The sequence below is a fragment of the Diabrotica undecimpunctata genome, chromosome 3, assembly GCF_040954645.1.
Source record: "Diabrotica undecimpunctata isolate CICGRU chromosome 3, icDiaUnde3, whole genome shotgun sequence".
Classification (NCBI taxonomy): Eukaryota; Metazoa; Arthropoda; class Insecta; order Coleoptera; family Chrysomelidae; genus Diabrotica; species Diabrotica undecimpunctata.
In genome coordinates, this window is record NC_092805.1 from 87,586,569 (window position 1) to 87,611,700 (window position 25,132).

At 34.6% G+C, this 25,132-nt stretch overlaps 1 protein-coding gene across 1 annotated transcript in view; it reads left to right on the forward strand.

Moving 5' to 3' along the window:
- AGBE (1,4-alpha-glucan-branching enzyme) overlaps positions 1-25,132 on the forward strand; it is a 52,015-nt gene that overhangs the window by 16,378 nt on the left and 10,505 nt on the right. The window contains exons 5-10 of the mRNA XM_072526231.1: positions 1,716-1,925; positions 2,070-2,238; positions 2,296-2,671; positions 10,301-10,477; positions 13,224-13,581; positions 20,667-20,882. Coding sequence (XP_072382332.1) covers positions 1,716-1,925; positions 2,070-2,238; positions 2,296-2,671; positions 10,301-10,477; positions 13,224-13,581; positions 20,667-20,882 — 1,506 coding nt within the window. The remainder of the gene's footprint in view (positions 1-1,715; positions 1,926-2,069; positions 2,239-2,295; positions 2,672-10,300; positions 10,478-13,223; positions 13,582-20,666; positions 20,883-25,132) is intronic.

Consider the following 25,132-nt stretch of genomic DNA (forward strand, 5'->3'; position numbering starts at 1 on the left):
TTACCCATTACTGTGTCAGAAGTAAGAGTAGCTTTAAAGAAAATGAAGAACTATCGATCGCCTGGTGATGATGAGACTCGTTATTGAGGCAATAAAAGCAGGAGGAGAAATTCTATTAAAATCAGTAAGCGAACTGTTTAATAAATGCTTACATGCGGGTACGATTCCAAAAGACTGGAACAATGCAGTGATAGTCTTGTTACACAAAACAGGCGATATTACTAAATTAGAAAATTATAGACCCATCAGCCGCTTGACACATATGTATAAACTCTTTATGAAAATCTTAACAAAGAGACTAACACCTAAACTTGATTTCTATCAGCCCAAGGAACAGACAGGCTTCAGGGCAGGATATGGCACAAATGACCATTTGCATACCATAAAGATCTTAATAGAAAAGTGCATCGAGTACAACATACCATTGGTTCTTGCATTTGTCGATTACGAGAAGGCTTTTGATTCTGTAGAGTTTGAAACAGTACTGGAAGCCCTAAATCAAAGCCGAATAGATTACAGGTACACGACACTAATCAAAAACATCTACGAGAACGCTACATCAAGTATACGAAGACACAGAAAAATTCAGCTTAGGTCGAGGAGGTAGACAAAGAAACAACATTTCACCAAAATTGTTTACGGCAGCTCTAGAGTCACTATTTAAGAACACTCAATGGCAAGATATGGGCATCAATATAGATGGCATCATCTAAGGTTTGCAGATGATGTTGTATTAATCGCAGATAACTTACAGGATACAGTTTCTATGATACATTCGCTTAGAAGTCTGTCTGAAAGAGCAGATGGAACAAAATGACTCAGCTAGAAAAACGCTCCTTGATAGACCCATTGGTCAGAGAAGAAGAGGAAGACACAGAACAAGGTTCTTTGTTATCATCGATGAAGACATGAGAAATATGGGAATACGTGCTTGGCGTAGAAAGGCGATGGATAGGGACGACGAGAAATTCTTGAGGAGGTTAGGACCCACGCAGGGTTGTAAAGCCAGAATGATGATGATGTCATTTTCAAGCATTCTGTCAGGTACGTATTGATAATAAGAAAGATGGTCGGTTTGGAGAAGTCCCAGTTTGTCAGCTAGCTCTTGGTGGATAATCTTTCCTATTGAGTCATGGCGTTGTTTATTATTAGTACCGATAAATGCCTGGCAGTCACCGGTAAGATGTTGGATGTTTTATTGAGCTTGGCATCCATATCGGCATTTTTAATTTTGGACTTGAGGATCTTTAACAATATATTTTAGGTAATTTTTAGTTTGACTAACCGGATCCTGAATGGCAAGTAGGAAATCCTCAGTCTTCTGAGGAAACATCTTTTCTGATGTCAACCAATAGTTTGATGACGCTGTATTGTCGACACATTCTTGGCTAATCTCATTGAGATGTCGCACATGCAGAAGTTTACTCATGCGTGCGCATTTTTTCTTGCTTAGTCAGGTGGTTTATGCGCATTTCTTGTCCTTCCCTCAGTTTAAGCGGCGTTGTATCATCTCCTGCGCAAATTGCTCGATGTAAAGTAGATGTCTCAGCCTGTGCTTGAAAATAAGTTCTTATTATTAATTATTCCATTATCTTATCATCTTATCATTAATTATTATTATACTAATATTTACAACATATCAACTTGCTTTTTTATCACCACGATCTTATCAACAAACATGTCATGTCTTGCTATATATTTTTTTAACTTTTTAGAGATACATATTTAGACACAAAAAAGTACCTCGTCCTAAAAGCCTGAGGATTTACGAATGCCACGTTGGAATAGCAACTCAAGAAGCAAAGGTTGGAACTTATGACAACTTTACTGATAATGTTCTTCCTAGAATCGTTAAACAAGGGTACAACTGTATTCAATTAATGGCTATTATGGAACATGCATACTATGCTAGTTTTGGATATCAGGTAATGTTAAATAATAAGTTTGGCCAATAATTTGCTAGTATGCATACATGTATATTCACATCTTTGGTACTTTAGATTTAGCATCTTTTATTTTTCACTTCGTTAAACTTTTGTTTTCGCATAATTTATATTACTTTTTATTAGGTTACCAGTTTCTATGCGGCGTCTAGTAGATATGGCAATCCCGAAGAACTTAAGCGTTTGGTTGACAGAGCACATGAGTTGGGATTAATGGTATTATTGGATCTTGTACATTCTCATGCCAGTAAGAACGTAATGGATGGCCTTAATCAATTTGATGGAACTGATTCCTGTAAGTAGCCATAAAATTTTATGAATAAATTAGTAATGAAATGTATGTTTGTTTAAGGTTTCTTCCACTCTGGTCCAAGAGGCGAACATTCTTTATGGGATTCTAGATTGTTTAATTATTCAGAATTTGAAGTACTCCGTTTTCTTCTTTCCAATATAAGATGGTATATGGAAGAGTACCGCTTTGATGGTTTCCGTTTCGACGGTGTCACTTCAATGTTGTACCATTCTAGAGGAATCGGTCAAGGTTTTGGTGGTCACTATGATGATTATTTCAGTTTAGGTGTAGATACTGAGGGGTTGGTTTATCTGATGATGGCCAACCATATGATTCACAAACTACACAGTGACGCAGTTACTATTGCTGAAGATGTGTCTGGTATGCCAGGCACATGCCGTCCAGTCACAGAAGGTTGTATGGGATTTGATTACAGGTACAATTTTTTTTATGACAATACATTTATATCTTTTTTATATTGAAATCAACTTTATTGCCTAAATTTAATGTAGATTAGGATTTTGCCGTAGTGTGAGCCACTGTAACACCAAACGCACCCAGTGTTTTTTTGACATACAATATTTTCAGAATTTTTTGTAGTTTGAGATACTCACGATGTCTTATATCAAACACACTTTTATTTGATGATCCCTTTAAATGAAACTATTGTACTAATTCTGTTCATTGTTCCATTGTTTACAAGATCAGACACGTTGATGTACTATCGAAAACTGATTGTCAAATTTAAGTTGTTACAAGTGATTCTTCAGAATTAAAAACAAGATTCGTTCGAAATTCATCTTTGTGTTAGAACATGTGATGGTTAGGGTTCATGGAGATAGGTTACTGTATTTACACCACCTAGAATGGGTCCACTGTATCCGCCTATAACGTCTGGCCTAGACCTTAGTGATAGCCCAGTCTTCGGTGCATCGGATTACCCAGTTCTTCTGAGCCGCTGTTTGCTAGAACGTGAGGTGTATGTGTACGCCAGGATCTAAGCATAGCTAAGTAAAAGAGAGCTAGCGCGCAACGCCACTGGTTTGAAATGGCTATTTTCAGTTGTGTGAGTTTTTAAAGCATGCGTCGATAGATAGTGTTAATAATATACATATTATCACTTAAAACTTCTATTGATAAAATTTCTATTTTACTTTATCTTTGATACCTCGCGTTTTTAACAGCTGGCTTTTAACCCTAATTTGCGACAATTTTTTTGTCAGGCAACCTTATATCATCATATTAAAAAAAATTAGCTTTAATTTGATATAAAAACATACATATACATAGATGTTATGAACAGCTTATTTTATTTAAAACATAAATGAACGAAATAAAATCTTTTGTTGTGAATTTATTAAAAGGTTCAATATTTATAACACTTACGGATTTAATTTATTTTTTATTTATATTAACTTATCTGACAATAATTTATATATATATATATATATATATATATATATATATATATATATATATATATATATATATATATATATATATATATATATATATATATATCCGTACGTAACAATTAAATTCGCGAGCGCGTCTTCAGAATTAACTGTGCCTTCCAAATAAAATGTCCTGTTAATATATGCCATTGCCGTTACGCTAGAACCATCGAACAGCCTTCTCGACTAGCGGCGAAATTATAACGGCAAAGGCAAACGGGTATTCTCGCATCGGTTCGACCTTTTTCTGGAAGGTCAGTTCAGGTAAATAGAAGCCTCTCGTAAAATCTAAAACATAAGCATGTGAATAAAAACATGTTTACAGGTTAAAACTATGACTCATATTTTTACGTAACATTGCCCCCCTCTCAAAAGATGGTTCCTCCTGGAACCTTGTCGGGACTAGAACTGGAACGGTATGCTGGTATCGGCAACTGGACCCTCTTATACAACTTCCAGTTGTATAAAAATGACAAGGGACGGTTTTCTCTCCGCACCAGTAACTATGCGGATTGCAACAGACTAACACCTGGACTTCGGTGTCTTTAAAGATCTCCTCCACCATATTTCGGATAACCCTCCAATCTAATTGGCGGCACTCCAACTTTGGCATGGCTTACTTTTGCACGTCGGACTCTAGTACGTGCTCTCTCAATTGAAGTAAGGCTTCCCATACATCTCGGTAGGTAGGTTGGTCACGGGCAGTGTCTTTTGTTACCAGGTAGAAAAGGTAACGTGATGCATCTTGGAGTTTCAAGGTTTTACCGGGAGCTGGCACCTGGCATTGACGTTCTGCAACTCGACCAAACTTCCTTCGAAAGACGGATGCCAACCCTGGTGCGTCTTTGATACTGGCCGGGATGGTAAGGGCCAGCGAGTAGTCATCGGGGAGCGCGAGTAGATCTTGTTTTTCTTCAGTGGTAACACCATGTCTCGCTTTACCGGTACCTCCATAGGCACCCATGAATTCCTCAAACGTGAGGTCAGACACATCGTGGACTTGGTTTACTTCGACTTCTTCATCTACGTCGTGGTCACCTTCGAAAGACGCCAACCGGTTATGGTGTACTATCATCGGCTTTCCCCTCGGAATCTTGCTTATTCGGTAGATGACATCGTTGATCTTCTCCATAATTAGGTATGGGCCTTCCCAAAACTGCTGCAATTTGGGAGAACAACCTTTTCGCTTCTTGGGATTATAGAGCCAGACCTTGTCGTTCTTCTTAAAGCAACCCTTTTCGGCTTGTGTATCGTACCGTTTCTTCATTCGGTCGCTAGCGATCTGAAGGTTGGAGCGGACCAACTCATGTACATCGTCCATTCTTCTTCGTAATTCGATCACATAATCTTCACCTGCTACATCTTCTCCAGGTCGACACCCAAATTCTAGATTACAAGGTAGTCGCATTTCGCGTCCGAATAGGACTCTGGCTGGTGTCTGGCCTGTTGATTCGTTAACAGCAGATCTGTAGGCCATGGTGAAGAATGGAAGGTATTGGTCCCAGTCTCGCTGATGATCGGACACCATCTTTGTCAAATACTTGCCGACTGTCCTATTTATCCGCTCTACCATACCATCAGATTGCGGATGATATGCTGTAGTTCTTGTTTTCTTCATGCCTAGTCTATCACATATTCCTTGGAATAGATCGCTTTCGAAGTTCCTGCCTTGGTCACTATGTATCTCCAAAGGCACTCCAAATCGGCTGATATATTCTTGGATCAACTTATCTGCAACGGTGGCGGCCTTCTGGTCTGGAAGTGCGTAAATCTCGACCCACTTAGTAAAGTAATCCATTACTACCAACATGTACTTGCCTCCATTTTCACTTTCTGGAAATGGCCCAGCGATATTCAAAGCTATTCTTTCAAACGGGCTTCCAACATTATATTGTCTCATAGGAGCTCTCCTTTTTCGGTAGGGCCCGTTACTCGTGGCACAAATAGTACATTTCTTACACCAGTCTTTTACGTCGTCGGAACTGTTCATCCAATAAAACCGTTCCCGAATTCGCTGAAGGGTTTTCTTTACACCAAAATGCCCTCCCGATGGACTGTCGTGTAACTGACGAAGTACTTCGGCTATTCTGCTCTTTGGGATCACCAACTGTCTTCTCTTCTCCGAACCGTCATCATTTTCCAGGACTCGTTTGAGCAAGCCATCTTCCATGATAAATGAGTCCCACTGGGCCCAATACGTCTTAACTACTGAGCATAGGTTTGATATTTCTTGCCAAGGTGGTCGACGATTTTCCTCTTTCCACTTTCGAATTTTCTGTATAACTGGATCTCTTTCTTGTTCTTCTCTGATCTTAGTAGGCGTCCAGTCGTCGTTGACCATCGTTGTTCTTAGCACTGCTGCTTCATTGGATTCCGTTTTGTTGCAGTGGAAACACTCTGCTGGGCATGGCCTTCTGGAAAGAGAATCAGCGTTTCTGTGGCTAACTCCGGCCCGGTGCTCAATCTTAAAATCGTATTCTTGGAGTCGTTCGATCCACCTGGCTATCTGACCCTCTGGATTCTTAAACTGCATCAACCATTTAAGGGCGGCATGGTCGGTTCGGATTAGAAACTTCCTACCATAAAGGTATTGATAGAAGTGCTCTACTGATTTTACTACTGCTAGAAGTTCTCTTCTCGTGACACAATAATTCCGCTCAGGTTTTGAAAGAACTTTACTAAAATATCCGAGGACTCGTTCCTGTCCTCCTTGAATCTGAGACAGCACTCCTCCAATTCCCACATTACTTGCATCTGTATCTAAGATGAACTCTCCTTCTGGCAGTGGATACCCTAAAATTGGTGCTGTTATTAAATGCTTTTTCAAGATCTCAAAGGCATTTTGGCAGTCTGTATCCCAGCGGTAATCTCTTGCTTCCTCCGTAAGTCGCGTTAATGGCTTAGCGATATCTGCAAACTTCTTAATAAACCTCCGGTAGTAAGTACATAGTCCAAGAAAACTTCTCACTTGATGTTTGTCAGTTGGTTTTGGCCATTCCTTAATGGAATCGATTTTTCCCTTATCTACGGGCACTCCTTCTTTACTGACTATATGACCCAGATAATTGACTCTACCTTGAAATAGCTGGCACTTCTTGGGATTTAGCATTAATTGGGCAGCTTTAAGTCGATTAAAAACGTTTTCTAAATTCCTCAAATGATCTTCGAATGTCTCCCCCAAGACGATTATGTCATCTAAATAAACCAGGCATGTTTTCCAAGATAACCCTCTCAACACATTTTCCATAAGCCTCTCTAATGTCGCAGGAGCATTACAGAGTCCAAATGGCATAACGTTGAATTGCCACAATCCAGATCCTGTGGTGAAGGCTATCTTTTCTTTCTCTACTGGGTCCATTTCTACCTGCCAGTATCCAGACTTCAAATCCAAAGTAGAAAACAATTTACTTCCAGCCAATGTGTCCAATGTGTCATCGATCCGAGGCAGAGGATAACTATCCTTCTTGGTAACGTTGTTCAGCAAACGGTAATCCACACAGAACCTCATCGTTCCGTCTTTCTTCTTAACCAGGACCACCGGAGAGACCCATGGGCTCGTAGAAGGTTCTATCACCCCGTCTTTCTTCATTTCCTGAACAATCGTTTCAGCTTCCTCTCTTTTCGCCTGTGGTAATCGTCGAGCTGTTTGACGAATTGGCTTAGCATTACCAGTATCAATTTTATGCTTAACAACGGTAGTTCTTCCCGTCTTTCCTCCTTTCGGTACGAAAATATCACGATACTGCCGAAGAAATTCCCTTAATTTCCTTTTCTCCATCTGGTTTAGAGACTGTCCTGCAACTGCAACCATTTGGTCGAATTTGTCGTTGGAATTATCAGATGTTGTCGCCTGACGGATTATGGATGTCACAGGTACACAAGTTCCTACTTTTGTCTCTTTCTTTATGGTCACTGGGTAGTCATTGACATTGATAAGCCTCACAGGAATTTCCTTAGCCAAAGTCACCAATTCCTTTCCAATTATGATTCCACGTCCAACCTCATCGTCGTGGTTCCAAGGCTCCATCATAACAGGTCTCCCTTCGTCCACAATTCCCTGTAGCCGCGCTACTATGATCGTTTCGCTTCTCGCAGGCACGACTGTATCTTCTTTAATGGCTGCTTGCACAGTGTTGTCATTATGTGGATGGAGAAATACTTCCTCGTTGCCAACTTTGATTACCTTATTCTTAAAATCCAATTGGAATCCATGCATATTCATTACGTCCATTCCTAATATAACATCCTCTTCGATGTCAGCAACTATAACAGTATGGACAAACTTTTCTGCTCCAATTCCCAATTGTACCTAGATTTCTCCATGAATGTTGGCATTTTCACCTGTAGCGGTCCGAAGTCGCAACCTCGTTGGTAACAGTTTCTTTCGGCTGTTTATAACTGTCGGGCGTATAATGGTTCTGGTCGCTCCGGTATCCACCAACAACGTATGCTTTTTACCATTTATGTCTCCATCTACATATACACTATCTTCACGACATTTCAAAGAAGCTATTAGTATGAGAGGGTCTTTGGAAAAGTTCTGGGTCGAAGCTGCCCCCCTAAGGCTGACCCGTTCTTGTTTTCCTGGTGGTGAGTTTCTTGATTTGCGTCGTACCTAGGGTGCTTACATGAACTTCGTACGTGTCCTATTTCACCACAATTCCAGCATCTTATGGTCTTCGTTTTCTTGTATGTCATACTCTTAATCATATTAACGAGCTGGTCAAGTTTATCTTCATCTCCTTCCTCTTTTACAGTCCTAACTTTACTGTACCCTCCAGAGGCCTGCGTAGCTGACTCGTATTCGAGGGCGGCGGATAAGACATCAACCAGCGTCTTGTGACGAGCTAATCGTAGTGTTCTCTGCATTTCATGATCATGAAGACCATCAATAAACGTTTGAACGGCCAACTTTTCCATCATGTCTTCGGGAGCTGTTGGATAAGCATATCGTACTAATCTGGCAATATCTACCTCATATTCTTGAAGAGCCTCATCTTTCTTTTGTCTTCGATTTTTAAGCTGCGACTGATATACATGCTCCAAATGTCCGTGGCCATATCGCATATTTAACCTCTTCTTCAGTTGTTCGAAATCATCCGTCTCCTCTACGGCTATGGTCTGAAGCACATCTAAGGCATCTCCTCGAAGAGCGATAGTCAGGTTTACAGCCTTTTCTTTTTCAGACCATCCATTCGCTCTTGCAGCTGATTCGAACTGTTTCATGTAGTTGTTCCATGACGATTTTCCGTCGAAAGTTGGGACTTTCACATGGACAGAACCTCCACTTCCTTCAAATTTCGGCCGTATTTCCAACTTACATTTCGTCTCGTCTTCTTTTATCTCCACTGTAATCGGATTGTTACCTCTCTCTGCTGTCCCTGTTTCTTTCATCTTCCTTTCCATCTCTTTAATCTTTTCTTCGAAGGCCAACTTATCGGCAGCAACTTGGTTTTTTAACGAAGATATTCTATCGTCCAGGGCAGACATCTCAGAAGTGACTTTAGAGATTTCTGAAGAGATGTTAGCAGAAACTTTGCTTTCCAGGGAAGAAATCTCGTTAGAAACTTTGTTTTCTAAAGAAGCGATGTCGCCGGAAACTTTTGAAATATCGCCAGAAACTTTGTTCTCTAATTTCGAAATCGACGAGATGACAGCATCGTCAAATATATAAGTCTCTGGATCTAGTCCTTCTTCTAGCAAAGCGTTCTTTAGTCGTTGGACTAACTCAGCCTTTTTTCCGGTAGAAGCTAATTCTCTGTCTTCGAGATGTCTTCTTAAATTATTCACTGTCAGCTCATAAATCGTCGTCATTTTCACAATTTACAAATATTCACTTGTATTATTATTATAAGTCTAATTTATGTTCGATCCAACTTATAACACCATTTTGTTGTGAATTAATTAAAAGGTTCAATATTTATAACACTTACGGATTTAATTTATTTTTTATTTATATTAACTTATCTGACAATAATTTATATATATATATCCGTACGTAACAATTAAATTCGCGAGCGCGTCTTCAGAATTAACTGTGCCTTCCAAATAAAATGTCCTGTTAATATATGCCATTGCCGTTACGCTAGAACCATCGAACAGCCTTCTCGACTAGCGGCGAAATTATAACGGCAAAGGCAAACGGGTATTCTCGCATCGGTTCGACTTTTTTCTGGAAGGTCAGTTCAGGTAAATAGAAGCCTCTCGTAAAATCTAAAACATAAGCATGTGAATAAAAACATGTTTACAGGTTAAAACTATGACTCATATTTTTACGTAACACTTTGTTCAAAAATTAATTACCATTAATTGAATTAAAACTATTTAAGGCCAGTTTTTGACTGGCAACCTGTTATCAATGTATTCTCCTATTCCTAAATGTATGTAAAAATGAGAGTTTGATTAACTACGTTATGAACGTAGTGATCTTGCAGTGCAATCTCGTACTATATATCATCTTTTTAAATCAAAAATAAATTTATGGATTAAATTTTTCTATTTCTTTTTTTTTGGTAAAATGTACTACGTTTAGACAAAGAAATATTCTGCCACGATTTTTGAATTCTAAACATTTTAAATATTTGAATATAAGTAAGACTGTTTCGTTATAGATTGGCCATGGCTATACCTGATAAATGGATACAACTGCTAAAACACAAGTCGGACGATTCGTGGGACATAGGCAACATTATCCATACATTAACAAATAGGCGATGGATGGAAGGCAACGTAGCATATGCCGAATCTCACGATCAAGCCTTAGTCGGAGATAAAACTATCGCGTTTTGGTAAGTAGATTATTGTTTTTATGTAGTTTAGTCCGATTTTTGTCTTAAAATAAACATTTGACCATTAAATTTAAATAAAATTGTAGTGTCCTAAATTTATATACTTAAAAAAAGATAACAAAAAGTGCATCATCATGCGAGACATATTTGTCAGAATATATTGAACATATTGATCAGAAAGATGGAGTAGTTTCTACTAGAAAGTCTAAAAAGAGCAAAATAATGGCGATGGAATGTACCGAAGACGAAAACAGCTGGGAAACTTCAGGAAAACTTAATTTAGTAGATAGTAATAAGTAATTGATAAGTTGATACGTCAATAAAGTTTTAATCAACTGAATTTTGACAATGATCTAAATGAGAAAACGTTAATAAATGAGCTGTAATAAAAATAAACACATTGAATATCATGTAAAAAATGTCAAATTATATTTAGATTGACATCTGGCATATACTAGACAGGTGTACTGATTCATACAATAATATCAAGACAATTAAGTTGCACATCGTAGATTCAACTTAATGCCAAAAAAATCTATAAATTGTAATCTACATTTAGTTTTTGTTTTCTGCAAGTAAGCATGTTTTCAAACAAGAAATAGCTACATATTTTTCTAAAACAATTCTCTTCTATCAATTTTTTCTTAAGTCCTTTGCATATCATTAATTCGATTTCTGTCGTAACCATACAATGAATTGCTTAGAATTTTTCTAACTAAGCTCATATTCCAAAACTTACGTGAACAATAACGAGCATTCATGTATTACAGCTACGTGATATTCCCTGTACGTCAATGTACCTTTAATTTATGGAGCGTAAATTCCAGTTATGAACTATAACTACATTATTTTTTTTATTTTTACCTACAAAAAGGCTTTTTTTTCTTTAATGGGCCCGTCTAATCCAAACGATCTCCGTTATCACTGAAGCTGATGCTTATTGGGTTTACTGCCCATTGCTGTTTCCTGCACCCAGTCTAGAATTTTGTACCCTGTAAAAGTTTGTACAGGTGTTGTGCTTGGTGACAGTCGCAGAAGTTTTTTCCCTCTTTGATGAAATACAACATAAAAATAACATCAATCCTATGAGAACATATAATATGGCTGAGGCTGGTATTCAGACGACGGTCCCTAGCATGTTGCTAAAATTTTAGCACATACAGATTGAAGGCACTGAAACAAGCTGGTTTCCTAACAAGCGCTGAAAGGAAAACAAAATGTCACCGTTGTTTTCTGTGTAACTGTTTAATTCATTCCTTCAGCAATAATATTCCCCCGCCAAAGAGGGAATGAATTATTAGCTTTGTTCACGGAGATAGTTCCTGACTAGTTTTTATCTAGTTTCGGCCAATTAGGGATTAATGTAGTGCGCTAGTGCGGTTAATTATTAGTTTACAGCTTTCATCTCTCCGCAAACACTTTTCGGACATTTCTTATAATTTCTAACTCGAAAAAATACACAAACATAGCATATAGAACCAATAATTATCTTATGGTTTTCTATTATACAAGTATATACAAGAAAAAGTGTTACGTATATTTTTATAAAGTTTACGTTAACTTTTATTTTGTAGACGAAATTGTCGTAATGGGTATATAAAAATAAAATTTTTGATTTCAAAAATTAACCAGATTGTTACGATTAACCAACACAAACAAAAAGATTAACAATTTACAGTTTCTGTTAGCATATTGCTTGCGCTGACTAAAAATCCGCACTCTAGGTACGTTTTTACTGGGGCGTCTGGTGCGATCATCGTTGGGCGATCGTCGCTGAGCAATGATCGCTAAGCGATGATCGCAAGCGGAGTGTTTTTACTGAAGCTATGATTTGTTTAGTTAGTTGCCCGTTGTCTAGCGAACAAGTGGTTTGGTTGCAGCGATGAGCGTATGAAAAAGAAAACAATTATTGTTAAAATACCTGCTAGCAGAAAAAAAAAGGACAAAGAAATGTGAAGTGTTCCTAGATTAGAAAAACATGCAATATTTAAAAGAGGACAAAAAGAAGAACTTCAGTTTGATTTTGTGTTAAGTTTGGTAAAAGAGGATATGAAAAAGTCGTCTACAAACTGTATTCCATATCCAGTGTCTCCAGAAGTAATCTCTCAAATAAAAAACTTTCAAAATTACATACAGAAGCCACTATAGTCGCTCAGCGTTTGCGACTGTGTCTGCTGTCGGACCAGTCGCCAACGATCGACGCTAGCGGCTCCAGCGACAGATGCTTCAGTAAAAAGGGCGCCGTAACAAACCACACAAGCGGTACACCGCGATCATCGCTTAGCGGCGATCGCTCAGCGATAATTATTAGAAAAACTCTGCGAACTTCAAACTTTCTGTAAAACGCAACTGCGAATGCAAAGGTTTGGATTAAGTGCAATTTGTACAATAAATGGTTTCATTTATTGTATGCGGATGTAACTGGAAAGCAGAAATTGTATATTTTTGCCAGTTATTACTTTTCTGTACAAAAGAGCTATAGGAGTAATTTTACCTCATGGGCGAGGTCATACTACCCTAACTATTGTGTAAAACGGTCCCATTAGAGCTTTTAAAAAATAATGTTATTTTTATTTTAACTGCATACTTAGATATAATTTTTTCAAAATGCTGCTATACCCCTCTTATTGTTTGATAAAGCTGTACTTAATTATTTGCTTATTTATTTTAGCCAAAAGAAATGTTGCCTCGCCATTTTGCCTTACTTTCCCGTATAGACAAAAGTATCAGCGTCTTTATGTTTTAGGTTAATGGATAAAGAAATGTACACGCACATGAGTACCTTATCCGACCAGTCACTCATAATTGATAGAGGCATTGCTTTGCACAAACTCATCCGTTACATAACTCACGGCCTAGGAGGAGAAGCTTACTTAAACTTCATTGGTAACGAATTTGGTCATCCAGAATGGTTAGATTTCCCAAGAGCGGGTAACAACAGCTCCTATCACTACGCCAGGAGACAATGGAATCTCGTTGATGATGAGATGCTGAAATATAAGTTTTTGAATAACTGGGACGCCGCTATGAACCACACAGAGAATAAGTACGGGTGGTTGGCTGCTCATCCAGCATACGTCAGTACAAAACACCAGGATGATAAGGTGGGTGATACATATTAAACAACGTTTAAGATGAACATACATAGTTAATTTTACTTTTCTCCCTCTTCCTATAAGTCCAACTCTTTTAATGGGGTATTGGACTCCTTAGCGTTTCTTAGTCGAAAGTTCTTGAAAGATTCAGCATTGACTGGATCAACGCATTTTTTTTGTTTATTCTTTTGAATTTTTTTTCGAGCAAGATGCAAAGAAATCTCTTTTTCTTTTTAATAACCGTAGTTTTTTTTCTTTGTTTTTCTTTTGTCTCCTACAATCTTACAAGATATGAAAATATTTACCAAGAAATGATTTTTATTTAGAATAATTTCAATCAGCTCTGTTTTTTCGTTCTTTTTTCCTTCGTAAACATATCTTTTCGTGCTCTCTTGTTGTATTTCTTTTCCAGCTATTATCCCGTCACTATTTAGGTGCAAATTTGAATGAACAGTGAGAACACTCGACGGAAATTAAGAAAGGATAGAGAAGACACGATCAGTTTTCGACAAAATGAATAAAATCTATAACAGTCACTATGAAGATTCGGAAAAAAATTATGGTGGGTATTACAAAATTAGCGAGATATCTAATGAAGATTATGTTTTCGCTTAATAGACAAAGATTACAATCGTATTTTCCCCTAGTTTCCCCTCCACATTGTGCATGAATGCCTATCTAGCGTTACATCGAACGATAAAACCGATTGTGTCCGATCCAGTAACACTCTTCAAAGTATCTCTCATATATTTCAGAACTAGCTAGGTGTGACAATAAAAATTCAATATACCTCTGTACCGAGAGCGGCAGTCAACAGAGTCCGCATAGCCATGATGATTTGCAACCTTCGATAGAAGATGGAACTTAACTTAAAGAAGAAGACCGACTGTTTACACAACTGCAGAAAGAATACAAATAGTTTTTTGGGGACATTTCTGCACAAGAAACTATTAATTTATTTATTACAGCTTTTGGAAATAGGCCAATACCTGTAGAAAATACTGTATTGACCATTATTCATCAATTTAAAAAGTTTGACTATACCTACAGGGTTTCTCATTATAGTTTGACCCCCCACTTATTTTCCTTAATTTCGGGAATACAAAAAAAAAGTTTCAAATAAAAGTTGTATTATTTTATCTGTACCGACCAACAGTGTAGCAACAGACCAAATTTTGTATACAGGGAGTGTCCAATAAAATGCATCTTCAATATTTCAAATGGGACACCCTGTATTTTTTTATAGTTTTGAGTAGCCCTGCATTTCCTGATTACGAATATATAACATAGTGTAGCATTAGTTTTGTTCTATAATGTCGTATGGTACTACTATACTATACTAAGATAAGAAAAAAATATATTTAGAAAGTCAAAAAATTAATGACTTACAATACTACATTTAAGATACAATACTACATTTAAGATTACAATAGATGCTCAAAGTGTCCTCCATTGTTATGCACAAGTAATATCTTGTCAGATATTGTGTTATTATGATCATTTAAATTTTCAATTTCTGCGAGAACTTTTGCCGTGATAGTGTTAATATTTTTATTTGAATCAAAATACACTTTTTCTTTTAAAAACCCCCATAAAAAGCTATCACATGGTGTTAAGTCGGGACTATTTGGTGGCCATGTAATGGTACCCTTATTCGGATCCACACACTAAATTGATTATTTAAATGTTCTTGAAGGACTACGACATTATGTGGTGGTGCTCCATCTTGTTGCCGTATCATACTATTTAATTCATTTTGTGTATAATTTTGATTTAATAACTCATCCACTTCTGTAATGACTGTCCAAATATGATTCCCCAGTTAATTTATAATCATAAAACAATGGTCCAACTATTTTGTTTTGAAATATTCCGCACCACACATTTATTGATTTTCTTCCTGACTTTTTTATTTGCCTAATTTTTCTTTTTCTATTATTTTTCTGTTACCACGAATACCTATTTTTTCTATTAAAAATGCCTGAAGTTGAAAAATTTGATTCATATGTCCATAAAATGTTATAAAAATAATTAGGATCATTGTTCAAATTTCTAAGCATGTCTTGACAGCACTGTAAGCGCTTTCTCTTATGAACATCGGTAAGTTCTTGTACCGGTAATATTTTGTACGGCTTATAGTTGTGCTTTTTTAAAACTCTATGTATCGTCGCACGGCTTTTCTCCAATGCATCAGTAGCATTGTTTAGACTAGTTTTGGAATTTTCTAAAATAAAAATGTTATTATGGATATAGGACCGGTTGTTCGAACGCTAATCAAAACTTGATTGTAATCAAATATTTAATTACAAGCAAATACGTCACAGCAGCTGTCAAAATTATTAAAAATTGCTTATTATTATTACTGATGTGTAAATAAAAACATTAAATTAACATCAGAAAGAGTTTAATTATGGTTTATTTTAAATTAAAACGCAAAATAATAAAACTGAATAAAATAAATCAGTCAACGTAACCTCAAAATGTGACGTATTTGATTTTAATTAAATATTTGAGTTTTGATTAGCGTTCGAACAACCGGCCCTAAATCTATTATTTAAGTATTTAATTTTTACGTTCAAAGTAAAGCAAAGTATTAGACCTTCATCATCATTTCCTACGATAGTACGTTTATTCCGTTCAAACCTTTTTTCATTTATGACATGACCATAATTATATAAAAATGTATTTGCAGAAGGAGTCTGTCGATCTGGATAAATCAGCCTATATTCTCTTCTTGCCGCTTGCTTGTTTTTATTATTTTTTACATAAATTGAGAATATATCTACTTTTTCATCTGCAGTATAACCCATTTCGGTATGAGGACAGTTTATAATAAATTAATAATTGTTTCATTAGGAAATATCAGTTGCATAGGCACCTATGGTTACCCTTTTGTAGTACCATATGCCATTATAGAACAAAACTAATGATACACAATGTTATATATTGGTAATCAGGAAATGCAGAGCTACTCAAAACTATAAAAAAATACAGGGTGTCTCATTTGAAATATTGAAGATGCATTTTATTGTGCACTCCCTGTATACAAAATTTGGTCTGTTGCTACATTGTTGATCGGTACAGATAAAATAATACAACTTTTATTTGAAACTTTTTTTTGTATTCCCGAAATTAAGGAAAATAAGTGGGGGTCAAAATATAATGAGAAACCGGTACTAATGGCAGATGTAAAAACTGCTTATCATCAGGTCAACCTCGGGAAAAGAAAATTAATCAAGAACGATAAATTAGAGAAACTCCAAGTCTATGCATTGGCAGAAGCGGCGCTGTGTTCAAGTAAACAAATTGCCGATGAAGTTAACTTAAATGAAAAAACAGTGAGGAATATTTTGAAAAAAAAAACAACTACCATTGTTAGAAAGTGCAGACCACTCAAGACATATCTCCTGATGATTACTTGAAACGGGTGGAATTATGTGAAATTATGATGGAGAATTGCAATGAAAATAATGATTTTTTTGAAGAATATTTTATTTACAGACTAGTTCTCCTTCGCAATTTATAAAAAAATAAACATAATCCATCCATTGTACGTTATTGGTCTCAGGAAAATGGGCATTTGAGTATGTCTGTGCATACACAGTATCCACAAAAGTTAAATAGAATTTTGGAAGATCATATTGGTCTTTTTTTATCGAAGGAAATCTAAACGCAGTAAAATATCTTTAATTACTAAGAAATCAAATTATTCCTACACCTGAACATATTTAAATCAACTTAAACGAAATTTTTTTCAACAAGACGGCTGTCCTTCACATAATGCACAGACCGTTAGAAACGATTTAGCTTTCATTCTTCTTAAATGTGTGATTAGTACCTACACAAGGTGCAATAAAACGGCCCCCCGGTCATCCGACTTAGCCCCCCTATGAATTCATGAAGGAGGAATATCCATAAACTACGTCGTAGACAAGAGGGAGAGGGGCCTTTGCTTATTAGGATGATATGCGACACGAGGGGGAGATGTATTTCAATTTTACGCTTTTGTCTATAAATATAATTTTTTTAATAGCTCTTATGATACGTTGGTAAATATTATAGTATTAAATATTGTAGTTAATTTAAAAAAACATTAAAAAGGAAATTCCCACTTTTTGGCTGTATACTATAGTTTTACAAAACTTAACAATGAAGTATTTTTTTTTTCTGAAAATGGTATAAAATTTTAAAGATGATCCAAAATGCATTTATCAATCCTATCGGACCATCATCAGTAAAAAACTTCTATAAAGTAATTGGAACTAGCCACATAATGAGGTCAGATGACCCTTAAATTACATAATTAAATATATAAACATTGTAATTATTAAGACACTGGGTTGATGATTAAATAACATTTAATACAAAACATTAATAAATTAAACAAATTTTGTTATTTGGTGAAAAATTCTTCTAATAATTTAAATTTATCTGACTGATTCATATTGACAATGTAAACATATATTATACATTTTAAAGTAGGCGACTTTAACATTATATTGCCAATATTGCCGAGTTGCGTTCCTATGACGACTTTATTGTAAGATAGTTCATTCGATTACATGAAATCAACTTTAACTTAAGAATATCCGTCAGAAAACACTGCATGTCTTTAAAAGGACAACTACCTGCAATGATGATAGTAAAATTCTCCTGATAGTGGAGAATAATACTATCCCAACATGTAAGTATTTCGTCTTACAATTAGTTTACTCTCAATAAACACCAAATTCTGATTTTATATGTATGTTATTTAAAAACATAAATGATGTATCCTCGATATGTTACTAACTTACTAATAGTGGTATTTTCCTTTTATTGACTTCCTCTTGTAATATGGGTAACCAGATCCTACTGCATTCTGCCGAGGAATTTACGACGCAATTGGTCTCATTTAGCTTAATTAGAGTTGATTCTTTGATTTTTTGCTTTTTACCATCTGTTTTTTAGGACTATGCCTGAATTGTTCCATTTAACCCTATGTTCATTTTCCCATGCGTGTTTATACATTTTATTTGAGTATAAAATTCTCTATTTTTAGTATAAGATGATGTTCACAGTTGTATTTTATAAATACAACTCTTTGTTCTTTCTTGTTCATTCTTAGGTTTAGTTTTAGATAAAATAAGTTTAGTTTAGATCTCATTGTGTCTGTTGTTTTGATTGTTGTTGAAATGTTGAATTGATTTCCTATCGTTTTAAGTTGTTCTGTTCCATTCGACCGATTGTTGAAAATTCCTTATTTATAAATGATAAAGGATAATCATTTTTTAATAAAATAGATGTTAACAAATGTCTCTCCTCTAAGAACAAATTTTCGTTAGAACAAGTAATTTTGGCTCTATCGTATAAGGATTTAATGATTCCCTTTTTAATATTGATGTTGTTATTTGATTTCTAATTTGGATATCTGATCTGGTTGTCCATATAGGAGGAAGTCAATAAAAGGAAAATACCACTATTAGTAAGTCAGTAACATATCGAGGATACATCATTTATGTTTTTAAATAACATACATATAAAATCAGAGTTTGGTGTTTATTGAGAGAAAACTAAATGTAAGATTTACCATGTCGGGATAGTATTATGAGGTTTTTTTCTCATGATTTACAGCTAAACATATTTAACTGCAACGGTGAAGATTTGACACGATAGACGTTGGTTGATGCGGTGTTACCTAATCGAATATTATTTTAGAGGTATTGAACTGTAATATTAATACTCCATAGTTACTGTAATGAGTTTATAATTATATTTATTATCAGAGCACTAATATCAAAGTTAAAATGTTGTAGGTAATTGATAAAATATGTTATTTGCTGAAGTTATTAGTCATAATCATTAAAATGAACTGAATGAATGGAAGTCTATTAAATTAGAAAGCTAAATTTGTTTCATATTGAGAATTGCGATATTTAGTTAAAATAAATTATTTCCAACGGTTGTGGAAATAAGCTTATAAAAATAGATTCTCTTAGAACTTGTTAGTTTTTAATATGAAAATTCAACAAACAATAACTATTTCACGAATTACGAAGTTATCTGACAACGTAGCAAACGTACTAAAATTTATGTTCAATGTTAAGTATTTGAATGTTTACGCTTCGGGTGCTTGCATACAACAACGATACAACTGATTATTGGCTCCTGCCTTTATCGATGAAATGACCTTGAACGTTGCAGTTATATCTATTCAAGTTATACTATGGAAGACGAAGACGAATCACATGCCATTATTTTTCTGACGGATATCCTCAAGTTAAAGTTGATTTCATGTAGTCGAATATCTTATAATTAAGTCGTCCCAGGACCTGCGGCCGCGTCTACCAAAACAAGGCCCATTGGCGGCGAGATTGATGCGAAGATGCCATTTAATATTTTTCTGAAGCTTTTTCTTGCGGCATCTTAATACAATTTACTATTTTAATTGGGAATAGGCCATAATTTGACTTAAATTATTTTTTTCTTTGACGTTTAGATTTCCACTTATTCCCAATAAAAATGGAAAGCTGCCATTTCAATCAATTCGCCCAAATTTGATTATCTTAGCACATTTTTTAAATTCTAAAAAATACGACAGGTCAAATAAAAACGATAAATAAAAACGATAAAACCTCTCGTCTTGAATTATTCCGACTATTCAATGTTCAACAAGGTATTTCGTAAACCTAACATCGGTATGTCGTTTTAAATATGTTTCTCTCACTTCCTACTATTGAAAGTGCATGTCTACCTTAAATTCTTTCCGACGCATTATAAATTTGCAAATAAAAGTTGGTTTACTAACGTATTATCCGTTCTTCGATAAGAAGTGGAGTCATGGGCCTTCACTGAAGCATCACTATATACATAGACCAAATTACCAACGAATAAGTTCTACACAGAAATGATACATGATAACATAACATAAAATGATAACAAAACAGTTGGGTTTTAGGGAACATCTTTATAAGGCCGTGCAGAAAGCGGTATTGCTTTGGATGTCCAGATGCGTTCTTCGATTACGTGCGACGAATTTACGAAGAAAATACTAATACGCAACCTGTTTTTAATTCCATTTAAAAGCAAAATATTCTAACATAGTTTTATTTTAGGTGGTGGTCTTCGAGAGAGCAGGATTGGTATTCGTGTTCAACTTCCATCCGACCAAAAGTTTTGCAGACTACAGAATCGGAGTAGAAGTAGAAGGAAACTACAAAATCGTTTTGAGTTCTGACGACAAAGCTTTTGGAGGTTTCGACAGGATCGACAAATCAGTAACTTTTGTAACCACCCCTGAAGGATTTGCTGGCAGAAGAAATTATGTGCAGGTATTATACTTTTTATATATCTATAGGATTTTCTTTATCTCAACCAGAATATACAAAGAGATCATTAAATAATTGTACATATAAATTTAGTAGATGATTCTACTAATATGCTATCTCGCGGCGCTACATCCGTGACGTCGTGTCGTGGCGCTACTTCTGTGACGCTCGTCTAATCATTTTACTATAGAGAAAAAGTAATACAACGCCAATAAAGAGTTAATTATTTATTGGCAAAGAATTGCTAATATTTTTTAGTTTAATGATCAAATTTCTGTTTTTTTTAGTTGGTATACAGGATTCCACAAAATGCACTCCCAAAATATTCTTTTTTTAGATAAAACGCATTGTATTTTTTGACAGTATTAAAAACCATTTTATGCATTCTTTGCTTACATTTAATCATGTGATTTTAAATAAAACTTGAAATATAATGTCGTAAGTTAATTTACGTAATTATAAATATACTAAATTCCTAACAATAGTCCAAATACAAATAAATATAATTACTGGTATTTGATCTGTCCAAAACCGCATTATATAAAATACAGTTCTGACAGGTACTCGCAGTCCTTCAAAAAATGTACCGGTGCATATTGGATACATCTTACATTTTCTGCACCAAAAACCATGGTTTAATTTGTGCCCGTCTTTTTGTTTGACTGCACATAAACGTTAACAATTTCGAATTTTACAGTTTAATTAATCCAACATTTTGCAAATATTAGATTAATTTCGCATCGTTTGTGTAATATTTGTTATATCAATAATAGAAAACACTGTCATTTTGTCAAAATAAAAGCAAAATACAAACTAAACTTGTTTTAAATTTATGTTTCATATTGTGAAACAATGGTTCATTACCTACATCATTTAAAACTTATGACAAAAATTGGCAATCTGGTGAAGATCTGCTCTAAATTTTACTATAGAAAAAAAAGTAATACTTCAGTGTAAAAGCTTCACTTAAAAAATAATAGAAAACAATGCCGTAAAATTAGTCTGTAACGTGTCTTCCCGCGTACTGGTCGATGTGATAATGCCTGCTTGTCAATTCCATTCATTGTAAACTGGCGGACTTCACTCACTTTCACTGGGGTTACTCGACTTCATTCGCTGACAAACGCAACGGGGCAGGCTTGAGAAAGGCTACAATACTTAAATAAACTTAATAATTTAAAGTTTTCAATTTAAACTTAAGCTTCAAAATAATACAAAGAAATGTATCTCATATAAAGTACGTGCCTCCTAATGGCGGTATACGAGCAACATATTTGCTTATAGGCTAGTCCTTATAATAGGGATCATAGCTTGTACAGAAAAATGTAAGCGGGTGTAGGTTAATAGTGCACTTTGGTTGCATTGGTGGTGAAAAAGAAATTCCGGCATCAAAAAAGGCTTAAACCTTAGTAGAACAAAAACAGAGTATTTGGAATGTTCGTTTAAAGATGGAGTTGCTACAAACAAAATGATAACTTTGGATAGTGAAATGGTTTTGAAAAGTAATAGTTTTAAGAACCTAGATCGGCATAGGGTGGGATAAATGAAGTTGCAGTGAGTGAGGTGATATGTATGACGGAAAGATTCCTATGAAATTGAAGGAAAAATTATGCAATAAGACCAGCTATAATACTTAGATGTACACCAAATAAAAAAATTGAAAACTTGTTTCATTTGTCATTCAACTAGATTATATAAAAATTCTTTTCCAATAAGCAATTAATTCTGAGCGTTTTGTTTTTAATTTCACAAGGCTTCGAATTAATTAAGTAATAGTTTTAAGAACCTAGATCGACATAGGATGGGATGAATGAAGTTGCAGTGAGTGGTGATATGTATGACGGAAAGATTCCTATGAAATTAAAGGAAAAATTATATAAAACAGCAGTAAGACCAGCTATAATACTTAGATGTACACCAAATACAAAAACTGAAAACTTGTTTCATTTGTCATTTAACTATATTATATAAAAATTCTTTTCCAATAAGTAATTAATTCTTAGCGTTTTGTTTTTAATTTGTAGCACTCCGGGAGTGACGGACAGCTATAATACTTAGATGTACACCAAATAAAAAAACTGAAAACTTGTTTCATTTGTCATTTAACTAGATTATATAAAAATTCTTTTCCAATAAGCAATTAATTCTTAGCGTTTTGTTTTTAATTTGTAGCACTCTGGGAGTGACGTAGGAGGGAAGCATAGCATTTTTATTGTCTAAGCAGAGAGCGATGGTTTTTAATTTAATTTATTTTAATTTATTTCGATTCGATATTCGATATGATTCGATTCGATATTCGATTCTATATTCGATTCGATATTTGATTCGGTATTCAATTCGATAGTCGATTCGATCGATGCGATATTCGATTGTATTCGATATTCGATTCGATTCTATTTTATTTTATTAATAAACACGCTTACTACTCCACTTAGTGTGTGGTCGCGTGAAGTTTGTTCTCGAGCGATCTGTCGTTATAGCCAATACAGTCGGTTTTATTTTTTCACACCTCTGCGCAATCAAAAATGCTTATACTTTTAAAACCTTTTTTAAGAACTAACATGATGGAAAATATAGGAAGAATTCAAATTGAATGTAATATACAAGGTGTCCCATTAAGAAAAATAACTTTGATATGCCACCATGCTGTGGAAGACCCTGTATATTTTTGACTAATGTTAAAATACCTTATAAGAGCCTACAACTTTTTTTTTCGTGTATTTTATAATAATCTACATATTGGAGTTTGTCGCAGATAAAATCACTACTAGCCTGTATACATATAAAGTAACTTGAGATCTGGATAGAAAAATAATTATAAATAAAAAGATTTATTTATACTTAATTATTCTTTATTGTGCTCGTATTTTACTCGGATTTTATTATAGTCGTGTAAAGGGTGAAAAACTATTGCGATGGGAAAACAAATATAAGTAGAAATATGAGGTGTAGCGTAGATCGTCAGCTTCTGGTGATATAAGCTTCTGCTCTACCTCCTCCCCCTCTCATTCTCTCTATCTCGCAATATTACGAGAATCACAGCAAGCATCAAATCTGGGAAAATATTTTAATATATATATATATATATATATATATATATATATATATATATATATATATATATATATATATATATATATATATATATATATATATATATATATATATATATATATATATATTGAAATGAATAGAATATAGGAGAAAGAAAAATAGTGTTTGAAAGGTTAATTTACAAGTTATATACTAGAGAATTTTATAAAAATTATTTATGTGAGGGCATTTTTAAGAAATTAGCATGTAATAAGTGTAAAAAAAGTTTTGTTTTAGTAATTATGATGTTGTAGATATATTTAAGTGAGTCATGTGACTAGGCAACCAGATATACATACTCTGAAGTGACGTTTAAGTAATAATTACGAATATAAAGTGGGGTTATAATAATATGTTGTTTAAAATGTGTAGTTTATTAAATTAGAGTGTTAGTTACTGATTTAAGTGTATATTCTGATCTGAAAAGCCTAAATGTCAACAAAATTATCAATAGAAAATTAAAGAATTCTCCAGAATGCAGAATTTGACCTTTGTTTATGGTGGAACATTCTGGAATAATGGTTATGTCTGTGGATCGAACATATACTGTTTCCAGAACATCCATATAGAAGAAATAGAACAAAATCGAATAGGATTTCTTACCAGATGGTTCTGGAAGATTGAAAAGGTATAAATACTCGGTGATTTGGATTCAAGATGGCCAGTTTAATATGAAAGTTAATTAGAGTTAGCATGAAATAGAAGTCAGATCAATTATAGTCAGACAGAAGGTCCAATTGTTCAATATAGTGAGTTAAATGAAGATTAAGAAACAGTATAAAGAAAATATTATTGAAGATTAAAAATTATGTAATATATAAATGGTGATTGGATAATGCAAGAAGTATTAATTGAAAATTAAAATTATATAATATATTTGGTGATTGGATATTGGTATACTGAAAAGAAGAATAAATATAAATGCTGTTTGCTGGTTTCCTTGGTGGTTTATAAATGCTTAAGAAGAAATATATTTTAAATTGGTGAAGCTGATAATTGAAAAAAGTAATTTCACAAAAACAAGTATAACCGAAGCACGAAGACATTGAGTGGTGATTAGAATCTATATAGTGGAAAACAGTTTATTTAGGCATTCAGTGACAGAAAGGTACAAAATTTTGTTAATATAATTTAGTTAGTGTCATAACAATTTCAATTTT